The 24,950-nt window shown below is 45.2% G+C and overlaps 1 protein-coding gene across 2 annotated transcripts in view; it reads left to right on the forward strand.

Annotated features, from left to right (window-relative positions):
- Positions 1 to 24,950, forward strand: part of CSMD2 (CUB and Sushi multiple domains 2) — a 311,331-nt gene that overhangs the window by 225,576 nt on the left and 60,805 nt on the right. For both annotated transcript variants that reach the window (XM_052811437.1, XM_052811438.1), the window contains 10 exons: positions 6,899 to 7,093; positions 8,068 to 8,184; positions 10,352 to 10,465; positions 10,609 to 10,704; positions 12,858 to 13,061; positions 13,602 to 13,726; positions 18,023 to 18,119; positions 19,123 to 19,227; positions 23,058 to 23,176; positions 23,269 to 23,338. In XM_052811437.1, coding sequence (XP_052667397.1) covers positions 6,899 to 7,093; positions 8,068 to 8,184; positions 10,352 to 10,465; positions 10,609 to 10,704; positions 12,858 to 13,061; positions 13,602 to 13,726; positions 18,023 to 18,119; positions 19,123 to 19,227; positions 23,058 to 23,176; positions 23,269 to 23,338 — 1,242 coding nt within the window. The remainder of the gene's footprint in view (positions 1 to 6,898; positions 7,094 to 8,067; positions 8,185 to 10,351; positions 10,466 to 10,608; positions 10,705 to 12,857; positions 13,062 to 13,601; positions 13,727 to 18,022; positions 18,120 to 19,122; positions 19,228 to 23,057; positions 23,177 to 23,268; positions 23,339 to 24,950) is intronic.

Here is a 24,950-nt window from a genome sequence, read left to right on the forward strand (position 1 = left end):
ATCAAGGGAGATTCCCAGAAAATCTATATTTATGTACAGGCTGTATTCTGTATAACCTTTCTTGCTCCACATTGAATTTAAATAGTTTTGTCGTCTTAGTGAGCAGAACATGCTACTTCATTGCAGATTTGAGCTTTCGGAGTACTAGAGAGTGCTGAACTGTTAACTGGTTATTAGGAATGCTCCACATTGCCATGGATTTCAGGTTTATTCTTAGTGGCAAGAGCGGCTTTGTCCAAGAAAAGGAGATGCAGACATACATATCCAATATGGGATCTCAGTCTGAATTCTGTCATTCAAGAGCGTACCAAACGATTGGGTGGCTACATCCAGAGGCAAGGATCACGGAGGTGGATGCTCAGCTCTCTTGAGTCAATAGAGCTGTCCTGAAATCTGTGTATTTTGTTTCACTTAAGATTCTAAAGCGTCTACTTAAAAATTTACTAATAGTTAGTAAAATAAACAGAATAGTTCACAGGTGTCTGTGTTACTGGAGCAGTGGCTTTTTTTTTCTTGCTTGCTTGAGGAGGAAGTAAAACATTGTGGTGGCTTCAGCTGCGACGGTGAGAAACAAGGGCAGTGGTTGGAGTTCTCCCTGGGTGCTTTTAGCTTTCTGTTGATGGAGCAAGCTGAGAAGTGACAGACCTGGCACTGCTGTTCTGGGGGAAAAACAGGAAGGCTTTGGCAGATACGTTCCTTGTTTGTGCGTAGGGTAGGTGGAAGAATGGAGTTGTTACAAACCGTAGTAAAAAATAGGCTCTGAAAAGCTGGATCTGATGAGCCAGGATTATGCAGAATGGAGAAAAGGATTAAAAACTGGGGGGGAAAAAAAAACAGGGCTAGAAAGAAACAATTCTTCAAGCCTGCCCTGGCCTATATGGACTAGTTTGCAGCATGGGGAAGAAAGCACTGACGGCTTCAGATGTACTGGATGCGTGCCACTGTGAAACATGGCTTTGCCTCCGTGGTGTACACTGTGAAACAGGCTGTTGAGTCTTGTTGGCCCAACTGTGTGCTGTGGGAGCAGTAATAGCTTGTGCTGGAGAGCTGATGGGCCGCTGCTGTGTTGTCAGTGCTGCTGTTGCTTTCTCTGTGTGCTTGGGCAGTTCTTTCTTCCTATACCCTGTCTCTCGTTCCTGTTTTTCAATTTACTTGAGCAGAGGTTAAATGATAGTGAAACGGCAATTCCTATTAGTTATGCTGAACAGATGAATTTCCCTCTAGTAAAGTTATGAAATAATAAGACAAAGACAATTAGCACTGCTTAAGATTTAAGAGATTAGAAGTTTTCTGCTCTCGTTAGAATTAATTTTACTAAGTCTTAGGTTTTCTTCTTTTCCACTTTTTTTGGGCAGCCAGAAAGTAGTTAACAAATGAAATCTCATTAAATTAGGGTGGTTGTGTGATGTGAACACTCCTACAGTGTTAATCGCGCCTACATACTTCCCACAAAGCCAAACTGCTGGGAGAAAAGAATGAGGCTTTAAGTTTGCTCATTAATTTCCCTGCACTTTAAAAGGAACCTGGGATTCAAGTCTGAGAAGCGGCAGAAAATAGAACTTTGGGGAATCGAAGGAAGAAGAAAAGAAATGCAGGAGAGAGCATGTGTGAAAGAAAATCAAATACTGAGCTGGGCTCCTTGCCAGCGTGGAATCCCAAGTACAGTTCAAAGACACTGTCTTCTCTCAGCCATCTCATTGTGTTTGGTCAGTGCTGCAGCCCATGTAGGCTTCTGCCCTTATAGCTCCCTAAATATCGTATATCACCTGTGTCAGCTGTATGTGAAATACTCTTAATTACCAGGGGCTTTGTAGTCCCCTTTTGCTAATGTTTTGGGGAGAAAAAAGGCAGAGCAGCCATCTGTCAGCCCCTCCTTGAAACCCTGCATCTTCCCTGGGACTGGGACTGTATCGCTAGCCTGCAGCTACAGTGTGTCGGGTGAATTTCAAACAGCCTCAGCACTTCATTTGAAATTGTTTCAGGGGCAATGGCTCTTCAAGAGAAAGTTGTCCTCTGGGGCCAGGAGGAATGGAGAAAACAGAGAGAGAAGAATGAATTTGGCTTTTATTATGCCAGTTTTTGCATAGAGCATGACAGTGAGAGTGAAGTGGGAATGCAGCAATGCCATAGAAAGGGGTTTGAGGGCGGATCTTCAGCCAGGCAATTTCCCAGCTTAGCTACGCAGATACACTACACCAGCAGGATTTCTGATGGATGAACACATATCTTTTGCTTTACGCCCATGATGCGCTGTCAGCTGCGCAGCAGAATGAAAAATCAAACTCGGGTTACCAGCAAAGAAACTGTGGGTGCACTTTCCCCACACTCACTTCAATGTACAGAGGTTTGGTTTATTGTCTGCATAAAACCTTGGATTGGTTCAGAGGGTCAGGTGAAACTTAAATGCAATAGTTTGGGATTTCAACTGGGGAGGAATTTATTCTTTGGAATGACTTAGCAGTAGTGAGTAGATTTTGGGTTCCGGCTGGCTTATGAAAAGGAAGACATGCTCTGCCTAGGCATCCCATTTAAGGTCTGTTGAAGTTATCATAATCCTTAAAAAAGTGCTTGTTTGCAACACCAGCTTAGTTAATGTTGTCATTTCTGTGAAAGCAGTGTGCTGTGTTCGTAGCAGATTCACTTGAGCCCAACAAGCACTAGTCTGCCAAAGCAAAAGGGTAAGTTTCTGATTACAAAACAGCAAAGACAGTTACAAAACAAAAGCTTAAACACAAGAAAGAGATTGTTTGCAATATACCTAGAATTTATCTCTCGTTCCAGTTGTTGCTTAAGAATTTTTTTAAAATGTCTCAGCTACAGAAAACTAAGGTTTTTAACTCAGTATCTCTACATGTATTATCTTTTGGTCCAAGATAATATTTGTGTGTCTTAGTTATACTTGGGAGATTTCTGGATACAGAGCAACACTGCGTAAGTTTCCAATACTGTTTCCAGTCAATGTAAAAGACCCCTTGGTATGAGGGTCTTCCATTAAGCTGTCATTGCCAGAAAATGCTACCAAAGACTCTTTTAAATTTGGCTGGGGATTAATCTCTGAAGTGAAGATTATTTTTTCTTACTGGGAAACCAACTGAATTCGAATAACCAGTTTGCATTGCAGCATCTTGCAAACCGCAGATTTTATTAAGATACATTTTATATATTCACATACGCTGATATTTTTAAATGGAGACTACACTTAGTTAGCAACGCAAAGGGCAGGCTAGTCGTTTGGAGAGCTTTTCCCAAAGTATTGCCCCCCCCCTTTATATTTTGCGAGTGTTGGGGACCTGTCGTCATGAACATGGAAGTGGGTCAAACTCCATTAGTCACTGCCTCCATCCGAGCAATTTACCCCGATGGGTTGGTGCTGAATGGGACCCAAGGGACATATTTGGCTCCTCATGCTTGGGGCAGAGGGTAGGAAGGAGTTTCCAGGTTGGATAATCCAAAGCAGGAGGTTTTCTCCTGCTTTTTAGTACTTCCTGTTTCTGTTGTGGGCCAGAAATGAAGAGGCGTGAAATTGAAAGCAAATGAAGCAAAACTGATTACTTTTCACCCTTCCAAAGGAATGAAGAAAAAAACCCAACCAAACCCAAACCCCAGGCCTTATTTCAAATCCATTATTATTTCGCCAGAACTATTTTGCCCATCCTGAGCTTATAATCATATATTCAGCATTACTTACGGGTTATTTAAGGTGGAAATACCCCACAGAAACACTATTCTGTAAAATCCGTTGCAAAGCAAGCTGTTTAATAATATCCAGCTGTTAAAACAGTCGGAAATGGGAGATGACGCTTGACCCTAGAACAGCTTGCATTTGAAAAGCAGGTATGTCCTTTGGAAAAGGTAGTCCGTTTAGCTGGGATGAGTCGGAGCGTTCTGGGCTCCTGGCGAGCTGCTGTGGCAGCAGCCAAGCTGCTCGGCATGCCAAGGCTACACCTGGTCTTTAAGATCCTAATGTAATTTGTCCTGTCTTCAGGATATGATGGCTGGTGTGGAAAACTCTTCTAAACAAAACTCTTTCTCTTGGGGTTGTTTTAAGGCTTAGCTCTTAAATAAAGGCTTGCACATGTTCATAGCTATGGAGTTGATGATGCACTTTGTGGACAACTCTCCAGCGAAGCTGCTCTCGAACATGCGGATGAAAGCCTGACCTCCTGGTCTAGGAGGTCATGCAGGCTTTGAGCTTTCCTTGGGAAAGGAGAGGGGAAGCACAGAAAATTCTGCTTTCTGTGGACTAATGAGCCAGTTCTCATGGCATTTTTGTCTTGACTCTTTTCTAAACATTTGGCAGCCTGAATCCATGTTAATTGGGACATCAGGGTGAAGCCCTCGATTTCTGAAGTGGCTGAGTGAAAATAAAATGTTAATTCTAAATGGACAAGCCGTGCTGTACTCACTTCATAGCCTAATAAATGAAAGGCTGGGGAAGCTGTGGCTTTCCCACATCCCTCTGTGAGTCTTTTGCAGTCACCACGCAACCAAATACTTCCTTAAAGTTGAGCTCCTGCCTCCCTTTGTAGCCTACTGCTGAGGATCATCAGGGCAGTTCATCTGCAGAGGAGTGTTCAGCTGGAGATATGCGTAGGACTAGTGTGTCAGGATGCGTCGTCCTCGACGGTGAGCGGTGTCCCTGAAGGCGCAGACCCTCAAGGGAACAGAAACAGTCAAGAATGAGGAAAACACAACAAAAGTAGTGGGGCTGTTGCTCAGCAATCAGCCACCACCCTTTTTTCAGCAGTCGACAGAGTGACTTGAGCACCGAATGTCACGATTTTTCAAAGCAAGAGCAGAGGCTGAGATCAAGCACATGGGTAAGACATCTGACAGCCGGGTGGGAGGCTGAGTGACAGGTTGAAGCCACATCGACTTGCTAGATGAAAGGCAGCGAGAGTGTTTAAAATAACGAGAGGCATAAAGTGGTCAGAAGGAAGGCGTTGGGTGCAGCTTTAGTAGGAAAGGGTCTAAAAGTGAGTATTAGCAATTTAGAGAAATAAAGGGTTGCGGAGTGAAAAAATAATTTGGAAAAGTACACGAAGCATTTACACTTGCAAATGGCTTGTGTGCTACAGCGGACTGGGCCATGCAACTGCACTGCTCATCTTTAGTGCTCTGGCTGACTGATGCCCAGAAGCAATTCTTCATCTCTGTGGGCTGTGACGACCAGTCTGTACAAGAATGTTCCGTTGACTCGCAGTAATGATAAAGGCTCACTTCTCCAGCTATGGCCGATGTCTCACAAGCATAAGGATAAATAAGGAGGGAGTGTGTTCATCTGAGCTGACCAGAGCGCCAAGAACTTTGCTTTCCTGTGCTGTGACTGAAACAAGCTTTTTGGTCCTGCTATCTCACTCATCAGAATCAAGATTTCTCCTTTGTGTCTAGCTGGTGTCTCAGCAGGAGCTACCGTCAGATCACACGCAGGAAATACTGGGGTAAAAATACTTATTGAATTCCTTTGTCTTAGAACCCGAATTTTCTCCATCGTGTTCTGAGTATCTGAGCTCTCTTCTGAATGCTGCAATAATTATGCCTCTAGGCACATGTGTGTCTCTTCCCAGGATCAGATAAATTGGAACATCTTGTTATTTGGTTGGGGAACAGGGTTGCTCAAAGGAAAAGTGGCTTGCCCAAAGTTCGTGCAGCAAGACACCACTAACACAGAGGAGAACCCAGGACTTCATGATTTAAAGTTTGATGATACAAGTGTGTGATGGCCTGTGAGGAGCATTGAGGGTTGACCAGTCCGTGGCTCTCAAAATAGGGAACGGGTGTTTTAGGAAAAACCAGCGGCCTCACTTCCGCGGTTCAGGGCAGCTGTTCCTGGCGGAAATATTTTGCGTCCTTTTGTGCCCCGTTTACCTGGATCGCTAGCTAGTGGTACTGCTCTTGTGTAAAAGAAACCATAGAGCTAATCCTATTTTTCATTGCAAACAAAGAAACAAAAGCAAGATCTAGGGGCTTTACTGTTTTCTGTTTCTCCCTCCACCCCTTCCCCAAATACTAAAAGCCCATGATTTAATGCTTAAACACATTATAATTGTTCACAGACCCACTGCTCTCAGAAAAGCCCTCATCTTTAATGAGCAATTTCCAAATGACAAAAGAGCAGGATTAATCAAAGCCTCTAATTATATTTCATGCAGGAAAAAAAAAAAGAAGAAAAAAAAGAAAAAAGCCCTCAGAAGAAGATGGAAAGCAATACCCAAGTCCTGACAGCTCTGTAGTCTTTACTGGAATTTTCATATGTAAATGGGGTTTTTAACTCTGCAGGGCATAGTGAACAGAGAGAAAAATGTCTTCATTTTGTCTAACTGCTTGTAATCATTTTGCCATAATTGCAGCCATGCTGCACATCTGGAGAGTCTACCAGCTAGCACATGGCACTACGTATTTCCATGGTGAGAGCAGACAGCTCTTAGATACAGGAATGATAGGTGCCAAAGAGATAATGTGAACAGATGTAGCACATCTGAAATATGTTGCATGTTCAATCTGTGTTTATATGCCCTGGTTTGCAAAGTTTCTCGCAGCCTGTCCCCTGTGCAAGAAAGGAGAGCGAGTGTAGATAGCTAAATCGAAGCTTTGCCTCGTTGACTGGATTTTGGGTACCAGTAAAATACGCGTGTGAACTGAAGCCTTCCTTCTTCCAGTATACTTGTGCTGGAGCTGAGCATCAGAGAAAGGTCTGGACCAGAATCTGACCCATACGATTCCCCAGATTCAGTAGCATGAGAGAATGCTTGAAATTGAAACTCTGCAAATGGTACTAGTCTTTATGATATGCTTAAGTGAGATTCCCAGATGAGACAAGCCAAAAAACATGCTATTGACCAAAATTTTAGAGCAGCTGTATCAGACCATTAAAGATCTTGGCAATTCTCTCTTGCAGAAAATCCCCGGGAGTCGTGCTTCGACCCTGGATCAATTAAGAATGGCACACGAGTGGGTACAGATCTGAAGCTGGGATCTACAATTACCTACTACTGTGACGGCGGGTATGACATTGAGGGGGTCTCCACGCTGACGTGCATAATGGGAGGGGATGGAAAACCTGCGTGGAACAAACCTCGACCTACCTGTACAGGTAAGGCCCAAGAGGAAAAGGTGAGTAGAGAATGATCTGCCTATCGCCAAATACATCAGCAGTTTATCCTAATGAAAAGCTTGATGTTACTTTTGCGTAGAGCTGCTTGCAAGGGGACAGAGATGGTTTTCCTCAGCATTTCGTAATTTTTCAATTTTTTTAACACCCAGAGGTTAGAAGAGCTGACTTACGTGAGGTTTCTTGAACCTTCTTTTGAGAGAGAGAAAACTGGACACAACAGATTATCTGCATGACAAATCCTGTGTCCCTAGGGCAGGGCAGCTTTCAGGAAGCCACTTAACCATTTGCTTAACCTGATCTCAGCTAATCAAAGCCCTTAAGCATGTGCTTTTCTGAGCGGGGCCGCAGTTTATTGAGAAAACACAAGGTATTCTTAGGGGTTCTGTGGTTTGTTTTGTTTTCTGGCTTAATGAGAAAATGGTTTAAATGATGGGTTTGCAGTCAGACCTTCTTAATCTGAGAAATGAGTCAAGAGATAGCTGTCAGTGTGTGGCGACTGGAAGAATGAAATTTCTGACTTGGAAACGCACTGGCGGAGAGGACGCTGTTCCCGCTGGGGCCAGGCTCCTGCCGCTGAGAAAAGGGCGAAAAGAGTAGGAGTTCATCGTGACAGGTCCTCAGCTTTAAGGTCGGGTGCAGAGCAGTGCAAATCGCACATTAGTCTACACCACCATACATGGCATCCCTTAGCCCTGGCATGGTCTTGATAATTAAACGTGAAGCAGGCATGAACTCCAGGTTAGGATAAGCCTGATTTTTCTTAATAAGAGCTTGCAGCGAGAGCTGCAGTGCCTGAAGCGTAGAATTGATCATGGCTGAGGGCAGCTGACGTTGCACAGCGTTACGGCGTAGGGGCAGGGGTGGATCTCAAAGCGGCAGGAAAAAGGTTGGTGTTTCAAGGCAGGCTTTGGTAAGGGTACGCTCGGCGATCTCCTCTTGGCTTTCTCTTACAGCACCCTGTGGTGGCCAGTACACAGGCTCGGACGGCGTTGTCCTCTCTCCAAATTATCCCCAGAACTACACCAGTGGACAAGTCTGCTTGTACTTCATCGTTGTGCCGAAGGACTATGGTATCGGTTTTGGACGTTTTTTGAAAATCTGTCCTACTGTCTGTGCAACTGTCTTGTTTGGGGTTTTTTTGTTTGAACAAAGCAGTTGAATAAGTGCATATGTTAGTGGAGATAAGGGAGACTGCAAAATAGTAAGTGGCACTGTTGGATGCTATTTGTACTTTGTTGTAGTCAGTAAGGATGATGGGAATTTTCTGAATTTCAAAATCTATCAAAAACAAGGGGACAAAACCCACCATCTTGTGATTCCCCTTCCAGTTTCTGCACTATATCCAGTCATGCAGAGTTGAAAAATCAGCAAAAAATAATTCATGGTGATTAATGCTAGCAGCAGACTCGGAGGACCTCCGAGAGTACAAAATGTATTTACCATAAACGCATGCTAACTGTGGTGCTAAATACTCTGTCTGCGCAGAGGAGCGCATAAATGTATGGTTTTGTGGATGTGCAGCTATGGTACCTATGACTAATTTTTATTTTTAAATAACATGTAAATTAAATTTTAAAACTAGATCCGAACAAAAGCCAGCTCCATTTAAATGGACCATCATTCTTTTTATAGACTCCAGTGTTGCTTAATTTTGGTCAGAGCTTGAATACAAGCATGATCAACGTTCTAGAAACCTTTGAGGCAGCTAGCTGGATATTAGTATTGGTTAACATATTTTGTTGTTTGAAGGGAATTTAAAGTTCTTAAAGAGTACTTGCACTGACAGCTCTGGCAGGTGAAGGTCTCTAAATTCTGTTATTTGATACTGCTTCTCAGTGCATCGTATTGATCTAGTCAGTCCCTATGGTCTTTTCAGTTGTTTGTGATTTCCTTTGCTAAGATAGCAAGGTGTGAAATAAGGATACCGTGTTCAGACATCAGTTATAAGCTCCTTTCACTCAAATTGCCCTTCTGCCTGTGTGCATCTAGGTTCCATCTGAGTTCCTGGATCTAACTGATGAAATACTGCAGTGCTCTCTTACACCTCTTAACCTGTTTTACTATAGTAAAACTGATCTTGATATTGTCTTAAGAAACACCATAACTAGAGGGCTAGACAGTCTTGATCTGCAAGTCTGACTTTTGCCTACTGTAGGATGACAGCTAAATTAGTTTCTCTTCTCCACCTGCTACCTTTCGATAGCTTCATTAAAAACAAGCAGGAAAACCATTAGTGGTGAATGTGACACACTTCCCATCTCCTTCACTTCTCAGATTCTGTGTACAGCAGGCATCAGGGTGTGCTATTGTCACTTTTTCAGTGTTCCCAGCATCAAAGCTGTGCTGTAAACCCGAATGTGCAGGAAACAAATGTCATAGCTTGGTGGATGATGAATTTCACCGCAAGAGACCTCTCAGCTTGTGAAACTGCAACTAGGCACTTACAACTTGAAAATGCAAAGCTAGGAGAGGAGACAAAGGGGAGGAAAAAAAATCTTCTACGTGCAGATTTGGGAGCAAAAAACCTGTTGTTATATTCTGAAAAATAAAGATAAATAACTGAAGTGTCTTTGCTTTAGCTAAAAAAAATGGTCTGACCCTCTCATTATTATTTTCTCCCGTTTACAAGCTCTGCCTGTTCCTGGGTGCATTTACAGTGTATGCAGTAAGACCCAGAGCACTGCACAGCTCCCTCGCTAGCAGTCTCTGTAGACGGGCTTAGGACTGACTGTTAATAAAACTATGCGTGTCCTCTCTCCCTAGCAGTCATCCTCCCTGACCAGAGAGGTTCAATCTAGAAATTAAGTTCTTCGGGACAGGGATTGTTATTTTGTTCAGGTTTTGTACAATGCCTAACCCAATGGGAGCCCGCTTCATGACAGTGGTTCAGTACAACTAATAAATAATAATTATCAGTTGGTGAAATTATATACCTTGTGTTATGTAGGCAGGCAAATGGGATGATTCATAGAAGAATCCCTTTTGGCCTATGAATCAGTGTTAAAGCGTACTGGCAAGTGAACACGGGGGAGGCTGGTTGCTGCTTCTGTTATGCCTACTTTGTGGATAAATAAAGGGCTCCCATCTTCCAGGGCTGTCAGTCAGGCCCGTTTTATCTTTGGCAAGCTCCTGAAATAGAAGAAGCTGAAAAGCCTCAGCTCCAGGCCCTGGCTGCGCGGGGACGGCGGTGCGGCTCGCCCCGCTGCCTGCCCCGACTGGTTCTCTCTCTCTTCGCAGTGGTCTTTGGGCAGTTCGCCTTCTTCCAGACCGCGCTTAACGACATCATCGAAGTCCACGATGGCCCCAACCAGCACTCCCGGCTCCTCAGCTCCCTCTCGGGCTCTCATACAGGTGGGGAACGTGTCCTTTTTGCTGCTGGGAGAAGCAAGCGAAAAATACAGCCTGCCATTTAACACCTTGCTCTGTGCAACCCATTCGTGTAGCTAATGCTGTAATCTCCATCTCTCCTGGTTTATCTCTTTCTCTTCATCTAGGTGAATCATTACCGTTAGCTACCACCAACCAGATTCTCATCAAATTTAGTTCCAAGGGTCAATCTACAGCCAAAGGTTTTCATTTTGTCTACCAAGGTGAGTACAGTTGTGTTCTGGAGATGTCCTCAGGTTGATCCCAAGATAATAGTCAAAAATACAGTCGTCGTCTTGAAGTGTCCTCAACTGCTTTTGGCGTCTGTGGGGCCTTGCACGCTTTCTGTCTGAACAGGAAATATCACAGGAGGTTAAGATTATTTTGGTAGCACTGAACTTGCAAGGCTGTCTGGCTTCTGTAGGTACTTCGTATTCAGACCTTCCATTTTCACTCAGCCTCAACCCTCGCACGTCCCAGGATTAGTATCAGAAGTATCTCATTGAATCATGCCCTGACTACACAGTGAGTTCTTGAGATATATACCCAAGCAATTTTTTCCCACTGGCGTTTTAGCACATTTCTCAGTGTAAGCAGCTGAACGCTTGTCTAGCAGCTCTGTAAAATCCTTCCTCTCTGCGTGTCATAGGCTTAGGTCTCCTGCTGTCAAACTTTTGCCCCTTGATCCTTTCAGTAACAGCTTGCATTGCATTGGGTGAGTCCCACTTAGAGATTTTGAAGTAGTAAATAGAAAGTGATGTACAGAATAGTGGGAAAACAGAAGGGCTTTCTCACCCACATGCTTTGTATAGTTATCTGCGGTTCAGCCAAGCTTTTACATGCACATTACTGTAAAGCGGGGACAGACAGCGGGGGCAACCTGTGCCTTCTCTGGGGACGAAGCGAAGCATGGTTTGGATTTTATAGTATCCAGAGATCCATTCTCTTGAATTTCTGCCTGATTATTGTAAAACAACTGTAGTTCTGATAGTAATCTTTAGACATTTCAGCAAAGCAAAGGTTTTGATGAAATCAGTAAAGATTACCTCCTCCCTCCTGCATGCTAATTATGAGCTGCACACTCTTCAGTGACTACTGCATGGAAAGCAAGAGTAGAAGAAGGAGCCAGCCCTGGCTTTGCAGGTCTGCCTGGCCAGGCTCTAATGGGGTTTACTCTCATTTTTACGTAAATGGGAGTTCTCTCTCCCAAAGCCTCCCCTATTCAGTGATGCACGTGCATGGCAAGTTCCCCCGAGGTGAGGGAGTTGGAAGCCTGAAGCAGCGTGTTGAAAGCAGCCTGAACTGGAGAGCGGAGCTGCAGGGTCAAGCACACAGGCACGATTCTTCCATGGTTTGGAGAGAGGCCAAGCACACGCTCGTCGGTCACAAATGGCTGAGCTGGGGTTATCTGAGCAGGGGTACAGATCCATGAGTATTTTGGCTCTCTTGGATTTGCCCAAAATAGTGCATCATTATAAGTAGCTCCTTTCTGCCTCTCCATTCCCCTCTCCAGACCACTGATACACTTCAGACTTCAGCTTCTTACTGATCATCTTGCATGATGCCTTTGGCAGTAGGTTTGACGTTCATTTCTCTGAATCAAATTAAAATCAAACAATATAGCTAATGTGCTCATCATCTACACATTTTTTTTCCCCTCCCAGCAACTCAGGCATTAAACACTAATAAATTGTAAAGTAACTCAGAGAAAAATATTAATTGATTTCTTCCTCAGCAATAGTAATTTCTTTGACTCGTTTTTTCCCCTCACTTATCTGTCAGACTCTCTTCGACTCGTTTCCAGTATTGAACAGGAATGCAGGCAATTTCAACAGTTGGGGCTATGCAGCATCACAACTTAAATTCCCCTTTTCTTTCTTTTACCTTTCTCACCGTGAAGAAGATTGTTTGAAATTGCTGTCCTTCATAGTAACGAGGCCAAATGAGCTGAGAAACCTAAAAGGTTTTCTGCTGAGGCTCTAGCATTATATGGCAAACCAACTTTTTGGAAAGTCATTGCTGAATGCTTTGGTTTTCCTATTTAGAAATGACTTTTCTGATGCGGCGGTAAGTTTTCTGAAGGCAAACAGTCTCATCTTAGAAAGCATGCATGGTTCTGTAATGTCCTAGCTGCTTTTATTTCAAGTATCACTTGAATTGGCAGAAGTTTGAGGGAAATGTTTTTTCTTTTTCTTCTCGGTGGGTTCAGCCTCTCTTTGGGGTTTAGGTGTAGTCAGATTCCTGTGTTGGTTTTAGTGGCTCTTTAACTTGGCACTTAATATTTCCAAAACGTTTGCTCTAATAATTTTTCGGTTTGTTTTCTTTTTGCTTTGCAATTGCACACTCACCTGCTGGTTTCTCCTGTCTGCGATGCAAGCGGTTCCTCGAACCAGTGCCACCCAGTGCAGCTCGGTCCCGGAGCCTCGCTACGGCCGGCGGCTGGGCAGCGATTTTGCGGTTGGGGCGGTGGTGCGGTTCGAGTGCAGCGCTGGCTACGCGCTCCAGGGCTCCCGGAGCATCGAGTGCCTGACCATGCCTGGGGCACTGGCTCAGTGGAACGTTTCGGTACCCACCTGTGTGGGTAGGTATCTTTGGGCTTGGGGGAAGAAAAGACAAAACAGTTCAAAAGTTTGTGCTAGAAGGATAAACTACATCCTTTGGGATGGTTTAAAACAAAAAAAAAAAAAACAAACCCCAAACCAGACAAATAAAAAAAAAAAAATTTTTTTTCATACCTCTTAGATACAAAAGCCAGGGCTGCCTATGAACAAAGGCAGTTCACCCCAAATGTCCAGGAAGGGACCTTTTGGATTCAGTACTCGTGAGATCTGGGACAGCACCTACAATAAATTAGGTCTGAAAGCTGCTTTCACCTTCTTTGGAGGAGAGCAGTTCCTAAAGAACCGGTCTCGTGGGCTGATGTACCCAGTGTTCCCCACACCTAAGGTCCGTGCGCTGCTTGTGTTAGAGGTTATATGAGAGGGTTACTGAAAAAAGGATTATTAATACAAATCTTATTCTTAAATCGTGAGCTAATTCTGCTTGCTTTTTTGTTTAAAGAGAATGTTTTTAGTATAAAGCCAAGTCCTTCCACTTTCAAACAGTACTTTGCTTATTTCAGTGCCATGTGGTGGAAATTTGACTGAACGCAAAGGAACCATCCTGTCCCCTGGCTTCCCTGAGCCGTACCTGAATAGCCTCAACTGCGTGTGGAAGATAACAGTCCCTGAAGGAGCAGGGATACAGGTACAGTGTTAGCAGCTGTTGCTGCAGCATGGTCTAGAGAGGAGAACGCACGGTATCTGGTGCGCTTACAGAGGCCACGTGTTAGGAAGTTGCTGCTCCTCACAGGAAAGAGATCGGTTGAACGTAATTCTCTGGAATCAGACATTTATTTACGCTATGACTTATCAAAAATGGGTAATATTTCAATGGATTTTTGCCTCCTGGAGGCGCGCTCTGTGGGAAATCCACTGGAGCCATGTGGCTGTTCTGGTGTAACAAAATAATAGTGGTACTTTGGGCGTATATCTTTATACTGCTTAATTATGCAATGTTGAAAGCAATGTAAGCTACACCAAGGAAGAGTTGCTTGCTCGGAGTGCCTGCGTGGATTTGTTATGCCAGCAGAGTTGTAGCACTATGATTATACAATTACAGCTTTGCTGTTCATTGTCTCCAGGTAAATGAGCTCTCTCTTCAGGTCTTTTTGTGGTCCTTATCATTCCTCTGCAGAAATAGTTCTGCAAGCTAGAGGATGTTGAGAATTAAGCCCAGTATCGGAGACCAAGCCTTAGATAAAGTTCCCATTCAGCACATACATGCCTCGTCCTCACAGAATGAATCTCGCCGTGTGTTACGCTGACGTCACTTGATGCACAGGAGATGGATTCTTTAACAGGTTCATTCTTTCCACAGGCCTCATTATCAGAGGGTTTCTTTCTTCTTTACAGCACTTTGTCTGTGAGGGTTTTGCTCATTAAGTGCTTTTATTCCTCTGTCATGTATTTGGCTAATAGGCTTGTAGATGGGTTCCTCCCTCTCTGCAGCACTCACAGGTGTTGGCACACAGCAGTTGTGTTTCTCTCAACAGTTTTATTGAAACACCAGCTTTGCCTTGCTGGATTAGAGTTGTTCTCTCCCAGCGGGGGATTCTTACCTTGTGCCACCATCGTAACTCAAACAGAAACCTTGAACCTGGGTCTGGGACAGACAGAGCTGGTGGGAGCAGAACCAGGGGCATCACAGTGAAACCGCACAAGCCTGGAGTAATATTTTGTGCCCTCTGCCAGGCTTGTGCTGCGTCCAGTCCAGCAAATTCTGCTCTCCTCTTTGTTTTTGAAGCCATTTAAAATAGCGTTTTCAAAAGCTTCAGAGCTCACCGTTGTTTCCTTCCCATTCATCTGGAATTTTAGCTGTGCTCAAAACCCCCAAATGGCAGGAGGATCCATTTAGCTCAGCCAAACGTCTGAACAGTTGAGGCAGCTTGCAAGTTGCTTGGGACTCCTGGGATCGGGAGGTGATAATTCACTTAATTTTTAAAGCGATGTAAATAGATGTCTGTATTCTGCACTGCCGTGTTCTGAATGCAAACCTTCGCTCCCACTTCTCAGCCCGCGGAGCTGTTTTTGCACGTCTGCTAAGCTTAGAGGAAGGCGAGTATTACAGCGGGCTGTTAAAAGAATGTCTTTATTCATAAGTACTTGTTTCTCACCTCTTTGGTTGTGCAAACACAGCTCTCACGTAAAACTGGAAAATGTAGTGGCAAAGTGTTTTAAAGGTTTGTGGTTTTTTGTTTACCCCTTTCCTGCTGGATGTGACTTCTTGCAAGGGAAGTAGATATCTAAGGGTCTAACACAGAACGCAAGCGAACGAAAAAGTGTATCCTGTGGCTGAGCTCTAACACTGCCAAGCTCTAAGTTCAGTTTCTAGGTCTAGAGTGGGAGGTTTTTGGTGAAGGGCAGGACCGTGGTGCTTTCTCCGGTGCTCGGCGAGAGTCCCTGTGGACCCCCACCCGTGTTGGGGTCTCTGCTTCCAGCCGGGCTGCGCTGCCCGGAGGACACCGCGCCGTCGGTGTGCCCAAAGACCCGCCGTCCCTCGGCTCTGCCCTTGGACGCCGGCCGGTCGCGGGATGACATCCTCCTTTGACATCGAACCAGATCACACCAGCGCGTGACGCTGAGACTTCCACTGGAAGTCTTCGATGGGGGGAAAAGGCATGGCGAAAGGTGTTGGCCCCCGGGAAGGAGCACAGCCCCAGTGAAGCCCTGTGCAGGAGCTGGCGGCTGGGGGACAGCCCAGAGGTGGGGTGATGGCCGCGCAGCTGGAGCCGCCGTGCTCCCGCACAGCAGCTGTGTAACCTGCCCCACTGGCGTTGGCTCCGCTTCCCCGGTCACCCCCCTTTGTGCGCGAGATGTTCTCAGTTATTAGATACTAATTTAAGCATCAGTTTACCCTCATTTTGTACAACAATTAAAGGTTAAACAACTGTAAATCAGAGGAGGAGGTGAAATTAAAGCTTTCTTGGTAGTGGCGAGTGACTAGCAGGATTTTTATGTAATCAGTGTACGAGCTAGCACTTCTGCCATGAATTATTCATTCCCGTAGCAAACCTTCCTGAGTGAATTAATTTATATACATGGCAGTAAATAGATGCAGATCCCTTGTGAATCCACATGTCAGACTAGAATTAGGACCTTAAAAATGTTTATTCCGTTAAGTTGGGGGGGAGGAGAATAAATAATTTAGAAAATATAAGAGCAAACAAAATGCACATTCTCAATCCACGTTCTCTTTCAATAATGTAAATCACAATAGGGGTGTAATTACACAGGCTGAAAGGTATTGACTTGGTCAGTGTGATCAGTAATGGCTCTCCAGGGGTCACTGCAATTTCTGCTAGATGAACTCCACTTATTTTTGGGAAAAAAAAAAAAAACCCACAACTTTGCAGGAACTTTATAGCCTGCTTTATTATTCAGAATAAATCAAGGAGAAAAAAGGTTAAAATGGCAGAAATAATGAGGTTTGATTTTTCCCCCCCCCAATGTGTGTGTTTTATTTTGTGTTTAGCAGGGCAAAGGCAAGCGAGATATTTGGAGTGGATGAGTAAATACAGAATAAGAACACTGCAGGAAAAAAGGGAGGGGGTTTCACAGAATTACTAGAGGGAAGAGTGAGCGAGTGTACGTGCATGTGTGTGCGTGCGCATATGCGTGCGTGCAGTGAAGATTTGCAGGGCATTGAAATCTCTTCACAGTGTTCAGTCCAGTGAACGTGTCCTGCTGAGCTCTGTGCTTAAGGGAGTAATTCTATTGAATTCAACAGGCCGACTGCAGATCAGAAGCATTAGGCTTGGTAGGAAATCTTCGTCCAAAGAGACCTCAAAGAATTGAGGCTCTGCAGTAAGCAGATGTCTGAAGGCTGGAAGTAAAGGGAAATCTACCTGCCTGAATTACCAAAGTTCCGGCATTCTCCCCAAACCCACGGGCAGCAGTGCTGAAAAACTGCGGCTTCTGCCGCACACCAAGAAATGAAGCCTTTTGTTTGGTGCCAAGTTGTACAAGCCGTTTATGTTCCTGATTTGTCTTTAAGGATCCTTTTTTAGGTTGTCGGCCTAGAAGTTTAATTTGAGGTACCGCGTGTTTGAAAATTTCATCTAGAGCTTAGAAATTAAAGTTGGTTTTCTCCAATAGTGCTGGCTTTCTCCCAGGTTTGCTGTCTCAGGCTGTTCACCAAACTTGACCTACAGCACGGCTTATTTTTCTGAATGGGACATTGAATACTTTGAACCCCCAAGATTTAGGAATAAAGGCAGAATCAATTGTAATGGTAATTAAGGAAAACAAATCTGTGCTATTACATGTAGATATTTGCTCAAGTATAAGAGCTGCTTTTCAGTGTAAATGCAGATTTATCAGATCTCATGATGTTACACGTCTGAGGGCTGTATTGATGTTCTAACTAATGGAGTCAGGTGACTTCCTTAAGCCTTCAAACCTTATGGGGCATGGCAGAGAAAGGTGGGAAAATCAAAAATGCAACTTGAGTGATTTGACTAAAAGCTGAGAAACAAGGCAGTTGCAGAAACTTCATTGGATTAAAAAGGCCTTGTGGTTTAATGTGGGTTTCTTTTTGTTTTTATTTCAGCTCTTGGGTTACTAGTGGTTGCTTTCATTTGAAAGTGTTGCAGAAGTCTTCAGGGATTTCTCAAAACAGGAAAAAAAGGCTCAGATTCTCAGCTGCTGCAAATTAGCTGGGAAATTACAGGAGCTCTCCCTTTGTAGCAGTGGAAGACAGCACCCCTGATACGGAAATTTGGTGTGGAGTTTGTTGGAAAATAGCTGTATAACCCAAATGGTGATAGTCAAAGCAATAGGTTTCCAAGTTTTGCCGGTGTATTAGCACAGATAAATAGCAGTGCTGACTTAAAGCCCCAGAGTGTGTTGCTAACTTCATTAGCGGCCCTTTTATTGATACTATTTTGGTTTATTAGCATGATTGCAGGAGTAGTACTGTTACTTTTTTCTTTTTTGTCTTCAGATCCAGGTGATCAGTTTTGTTACTGAGCAGAACTGGGATTCCCTGGAAGTGTTCGATGGAGGAGATAACACAGCCACCATGCTGGGAAGTTTCTCTGGTACGTGTTCAGCATCATGTTCAGTGAAGCCCGTCGGTGCATGCTTAATTCCTATTCACATCAGCTGGACTTCAGCGCGTACATAAAATTAAGCATATGCTTAAGTGCTTCAAAAACTCAGAACAGATTTAAGCATGTGCTTAATGGAAATCATATGCTTTGTTGAATTGGGAATTTGATTACTGTCTTCCTGCAGAAATGTGGATAGAGAGCCTTAAACACAAAACCAGGGGGTTAGATTGGGTTTTGTTGCAAAAACCCATGAGCACTTCCACAGCCTGGAAATGAGGGTTCCCGCAGCGCTGCTGGGTTGTGTGGGGTTAGCTCAGGCCGCTGCACTTGGCAAGTTAACCCAGCCTGGCCGATTTGCACCAAAATGGATGAAGGGCTACAAAACAACCTTTCTTTTGCTCAGCAGCGGGGACCGTGGTTTTTAGCAGAGCAGGGAGTAGCAAGCGGCCCAAGACCATTGTAAAGCTTTCAAATAGCAGAGCCACTTGCAAACCGATGGCACCGATTCTTGCTTATTTAATGAACAAATGTGCTCAAAGGGCTTTGAGGTTGGTAAGGAGAAGGGTCCTGCATAAAGCCCAGCAGACTCTGCTCCCAGCGCTGTGTTGGGGATAGAACTGCCTTGACCTGGTGCTGCAACAGCTTCTAGGGAATGAGGCAGGAGAAGGAATCCGGACCTTGCAGGGCACCCGCGCTCCACCCACGCTGTTTCTCATCACTGGTTCCCTTTTCAATACTGCTAGTCTGTCTGGTCTGTAAGTGGTAAAACTTCACATGATAAAATTCACCAGTAGACTTTGAAAAGGCCATTGCCGAGAGGCCTTGGGTATTTCTCAATTGGCCTCATTAGAACCTGATCAAAACCAACAGAGCTTGTTAAGTTAAAGGACTTTCTGTTCTCAGCCTCTCCTGCAGCTAGTCTCCGAGGACACGGAGGAGGAAAAAAGAATCCTTCCTCTTCAGTATCTTTGTGCATCTCTTGTTTTCCTAGGAACTACAGTGCCTGCGCTGCTGAACAGCACTTCAAACCAGCTCTATCTGCATTTTTATTCGGATATCAGCGTCTCTGCTGCCGGCTTTCACCTGGAATACAAAAGTAAGAGCGATTCAGCCTTGATCTCGCAGTTCCTCTGAGTGATGGGGAAATGGTTACGGAGCTGTTGCCTTGTAGAAGTAGAAGCTGCTTAGTGGGGAAGGGGTGGGCTTTAAGGCCCATGCTTATGTGGTTCCTTGCTTTCAAGTTGCAGGGAGGGATTGAACATTAAATGGAGAACAGATGCAGCAGAGGAGATGCGGGGTCATGGCGTGCCCCTCATTTTGCTGCTGATGCACTTTGTAGCACCTGTTTGGTTTCTGTGTTGTAGCGCAGGAGGAGTTGTGGAGGCCAGAGTATTAAAAATTCATGGAGAGTTGGCCTGTTCAACACAGTGCTGCAATCTTTGCTCGGGAAGTGCCTAAAATGATGCTTGTCAGAGGTTGCCTGCGCTTTGCATTCAGTATCGGTCATTGCTGGAAACAACATGCAGGGCTAGAGAGATCTTCATATGATAATTCTGGTTGGAAGGGACCTCGGAGCTCATCTCATCGAACCTCTTGCTGAAAGCAGGGTCGGATGTGAGATAAAACTAGATTACTCACTTTACACATCTTCATGCAGTCTATGCTTGGAAAAACTCTGGGCAGCCTCTCGTCACAGGCTGAGAGAGTGCTGCAGCCCCCGGCTGTCCTGGTGCTCCGCTGCTGAACTCGGTGGTCCACTTTATCGATGTTTTCCTTATGCTGTGGGGCGCAAAACTGCGCACAATATGTTAGGTGCTGTCTAATGGGTGTTGAGTAGGGGGGAGGTAATCACCTCCCTCCGTCTGCTGACTGTCCTCCTGTCCGTACAGCCCAGGACACCATCAGCTGCCTTTGCTGCCAGGGCACGCAGCTAGGTCCTGCTCAGCTTATCTGCTGAAACGGTATCTCTCTCTGCTTTATGTTTAGAGGTGCAGCGTCCAGACGCTGGACAGCATCACTTCCCTCGTGATCGATGCAAATGCACGGCCACCCTCCTTCTGCAGCCTCCAGCTCAGGGAGGCACGCTGGCCTGAGCTAAACGGGAATTTTTGCGATCACGTTCCGAAGGAGACGCTGCCCAGAGCGTGGGCACCCGCTCCTTTCTCCCTCTCCCAGAACTCTTGGACAGTTTAGTGGGTTCATCCGTTACGGATTATGCCGACACCCTAGCAGAATGGCAGCACTTTGCTTCCAGCAGGTCTCATACAAGGTTGTGTTCAGTTCTCGGGTATACAGACCTGGGAACGTCATCATATGTGATGATACGCAGAGACTATATTTAAAAAAAAAAAAAAAATCCTCAGTGGTAAGAGAACAAACCTGGCTAAAACTGGAAGACGTTGAAGGGAAGAGAGTCTCTTGGGAAAGGGCCGTCGGGTTTGGATAATGATGCCAAAAATTCAGTCTCCCCCATGTCTGTGTTTTGATTCCCGCTATTGGAGCAGATGTCCGTTCAGGAAGGGTGTGCTACAGCCAAGCTGTGGTGGGTCACGGTGATGGTGGCTGTTACCTCGCCGATGGTACTGTACTGAGGGCTTGAATTATTCACGTATAGTCCGGCAGCAGCACAGGCAGCGTACAAGCATGCAGGTGCAGAATGGCAGCTCTCGGCTCTATTCAGCATATCTAAATTGAACGTTCAGCTAGCAGTCGGGAAAGCAAGCAGGCTTGTGCATTTGCAGTGTGCTAAAGATACGGGTGCGACAGGGCCGGGAGCCAGTCTGGTTTTTGTGCAGCTCTCGGGACTGGTTAATGCGCGGTGACGGTCTGGCTCTGTTCCTGCGTTGGTAGCAGTGACGGCGAGCTGATGAGAGATGTGCTGGGACTGCTGTCTCTGTTCACGCAACCTTCCTTGGGGCGATGCAAACATAATCGTTTCTTGCTGGACACTGTGTCTGATAATTGGTTCTGACCACAAATCTTGTGTTTGTCTCTGAAGCCAACCAGTGTTCTGTTTATTTTTTCCAAAGCAGCAAGTAGATTTGAAAGTGCATTTCATTTTGTAAAATGTCCGCAGAAATGGCGTAGCTGTTTGCAGAGACTGCGTGTGTGTTTTTAGAAGGCCAACTAGTACTAAGCTTTCCAGGTTTTACTGGGTTTGCAGATTGAAACCTTGCTTATTAACGGATCCTGCCAAGATTATGGCAACCAGCAAGACTGGGGAGAGAAATCGTGCCCCAGATTGCTCTCTGGGAGCTGGAGAAATGGATGTTGTTTCAGAAATTCTCTTGCTGCGACTCTGTTTCTTCTCCATTTGTTTCAATGAATAAGCTCTTTGAGGATCGTATTACGCCACTGCAACAACCATGTTCAGGTTTTTCACGAGGCTTGGGATTATCAGGCTTGTTTGGTTTCTTTGCTGAGAAAATAAATAGGTGTTGATTTTCAGGGCAGCTGCAAATAATGTATTTTTTGCTTTGCTTGTACAATTGGAATTTCACAGCTCTGAGCCCCAGGTTTTGTCTTTGTTCGGTTAGAGGTGCTGCAAGGAAGTTTCGAGAGATGAGCTAAAACACCAGTTTGTTTCCTCCCCTTCTTTCACCCTCGCTGGATTCCTCAAGCAAAGCTCGTATCTCTACATGCTCGAAAGCCAAAGCAGAGCAAGAAGAATTTAGGACTGAGTGAAACTCAGTGCCCACTGATGTGAACGGGAGGTTATTTAAAGCTATTTTCTCTCTTGGCTCTCTGAAGGTCAAGCGATACAGCCGTGTGTGGGGAGGGACTACATGTTTCCTTGCTGGGAAGCGTGACTCGGGTTTCAGGAGGAGAGTCAGCATCTCCTCTCTCGTTTCTTTTTATTCATCAGCTTTCGGCTCAGCCTGCAGACCGTGGAGTTTAAGCAGAGCATTAGCCTTTGCAGCGATGCAGAAGGTTATCTCTTAGTGGCAGCTGCCAGCACTGAGAGCGAGGGAGGTGCTGGCAGGCAGCTGAGCTGCGGTGGGTGCGAGGTGACTGCAGACGCCGGTCTTCGTTTTATCTCCGTTTGGTATTGCAGAAGGAAGAGAGGGTGGCATGTGTGTAAAGGAGAGCACATCACCTGACACGCGACTTCGGGGATTGTTAATTGGGTTTGCAGCAGGATATTCCCAGTTGTAAATGTAGCTTAGATGGAAATGGGATTGAATGAATTTTTTGTAGGCTGTTGTGCAGGCACCATCAAGGACCGGCTGCGCTTACTGCTGCTTATATCTCATGGTAAATTCAATCTGTGATTGAAAACAGGAAGAATAGGGTCGGAGAATGAAACCGTGCTGCTTCTGTCCAGAGAGGGACAAACCGCACACAACACATACTGTATGCCCTTGATATTGCCAGTGAGGGACAGCAGATGGTTCTCTCTTGCATCCTCTCTGATCTTCTATCGGATGCTGCCTGGTTGGTAAAGGCACGTACGGCGTACCACGAATGCAGACCTCGGATGGGGAGAGTTCGTGGCGGGTGTTTTGGTTCATGAACTGTTGAGAATGAGTCTGTCTTTGCTTTGCAACGAATGTGCTGTTGCAGATGCAGCTCTTCCGTCAAGTCATTAGGGTTCAGTCAAAAACGTTTTTGGCCATGAATTGCAAAGTGATTTGTGATACCTTTGTACGTGGCAAAAAAGTGTGTTCCAGGTAAAGTGAGGGCACTAGACGTGAATACCTCTGGATCCTGGACGTACCCTGTAACACAGGGGAATACTGTGTGATCAGGGATGTCTTTGTGGAGAACACAAAGGCCACGGGACTTTCCCACCCAGTGTCTGCGGTGGAGGTGGTTGGTAAACAGGGGAATGGGATAAAATGAAGGTGTGTGTTCCCGTTCCTTCTGCCTTCAGCGCAGACGCCACCCCCGCTCCCTGGAGCGCTCATCTCGCTCTTGCCTTTGCAGCCGTCGGTCTGTCCAGCTGCCCAGAGCCCCCCATTCCTGGGAACGGCCTGAAGATCGGTGAGCGCTATTTAGTGAACGATGTCGTCTCTTTCCAGTGTGAACCAGGCTACGCGCTTCAGGTACTGAACGTTTTTCCAAAAAAAAGGATGACAACAAACACCTGGAATATAGGGGGATCCTCCAAACCTTGTCTTGTTTTCCTCTTCTCCAGGGCCACTCTCACATTTCGTGCATGCCAGGCACCGTCCGCCGCTGGAATTACCCACCGCCACTTTGCATCGGTAGGACTCTTGTTCTTTTGTACCTAGCAGATATTTATAGCGCTTTTCTAAAAAAAGGTAAGGGTCGGAGTTAGAGAAATACAGGTTTGTTCTGGAAGTGAGATAAGAGTGTGAAAAAATCTTCATTTCTTGCAAGAGGAAATTTCAATGAAAAAGTCCCCGTGGGCTGCCCAGGATACTTTATTTAGAATGCTTAAAATGTGGCTATAGTATAAAAAGTAAAATAAAAAAAGCATTTCCTCAACAAAAAATCATTCAAAAGGGAAAACCTAGAACTTCTTTATACTGAAAGCAGGTTGCTTTTATGGGTTGAGGGGTTTTTTTCCATCTTAAGCAAAGATCTGCAGGATGTGGTTTATTTTTATGAAAGGCTTCTTGATATCACTAAAACTGCATCTTTTACTGGAGCCTGTTTACCCTCCCAGTGTCTCAAACCACACCGCTTGGTGCCTTGCTGTCCCCACTTTGGTGTCTAACAGGTCCTACGTGACCAGCAAGAGCCAGGTCACTTGTCAAGACGGCTGTTTGCCCGTGACACCCTCCGAGGAGCAGGGCTGAGACTGCTGGGTGTTTCAGGCCTTCAGAGAAAAGCACTGGGCAGTTCATTTCCACTGTGGAAGAGGCACAGAGGTGAAGGGAACTTGCTGGAGTTTTTTGATTATTTTCAATGCTTAGCTTTTAGCAAATCTAGATGTTTAATATTCATATTGCACATTTTACAGCTTTGAGAGAGACATTTATGCATTTAATAGCTTTAGTTAACAGTTATTTCAGGCTCCTGCTGTTCTAGCTTACATCATTTTGCTTTAAAGTAATTATAAGAGCTAACAGTTCTTTTATCCAATGATCTGCAGGCCAGGAATAAATACAGAGACATTTACATGAGTCTAAAGGACTCGTACCCATGGGAGTTGCTCTGAAAGAAATCAGAAGCCCTTCAGCTCGGTATTAGAGTTGGGGGATCCCAGCCTGGAGGAGGACCCCTATATTATCATCTAGCTGATGCCTAGCTGAGCAACTGCAAGTTTCAAGTTTTCTTCTTTTAATCAGCATCCGTCACCCAGTTCAGTAGGATTTTGCCTGGTTGGGCTGTGCCTACTGGGCACCATCACAGTGTAAACACCAGTGCAGTTTAATTCAGATGTCTGGTTTCGGACGGTCGTGACCAAGCGCAGTGGTACAAACGCCCATCCACCTGTCTGTTCCTGTCCCTCAGCTTGCATCGCATTTGACCGAAAAAGGTCATCCAGCTTCAGAGAGGCACGAACACGTGTCTGCAGCCAAGCGCAGATCATCATGAGTGACCGTTGTCTTTTATGGGGATGCCGCAGCACCCCTTGCTGACAGTCCTGGGGCTCATTGTCCTGGGCTAATCGTGTACTGACGTGTCTTAAATCCTGTCCAGAGCACCGCTGGATGCCGGCCACACGGGAACCCAGGCTTTGGTTGTTCCCCTGCTCAGAGAACAGCTTGCTTCCCTGGCAAAGTGTGCTGATTTTCTTTTGGTCTACTTCATCCAGATGCTTGACTTCTAAATAATTTAGAAGTAGTTCTATTAAAGAGCCATTAAGAGGAAAAAGAAAGAGAAATCTTCCGGGAGAAACCTTGTTAG

This window comes from Harpia harpyja, chromosome 16 (genome assembly GCF_026419915.1).
Source record: "Harpia harpyja isolate bHarHar1 chromosome 16, bHarHar1 primary haplotype, whole genome shotgun sequence".
Classification (NCBI taxonomy): domain Eukaryota; kingdom Metazoa; phylum Chordata; class Aves; order Accipitriformes; family Accipitridae; genus Harpia; species Harpia harpyja.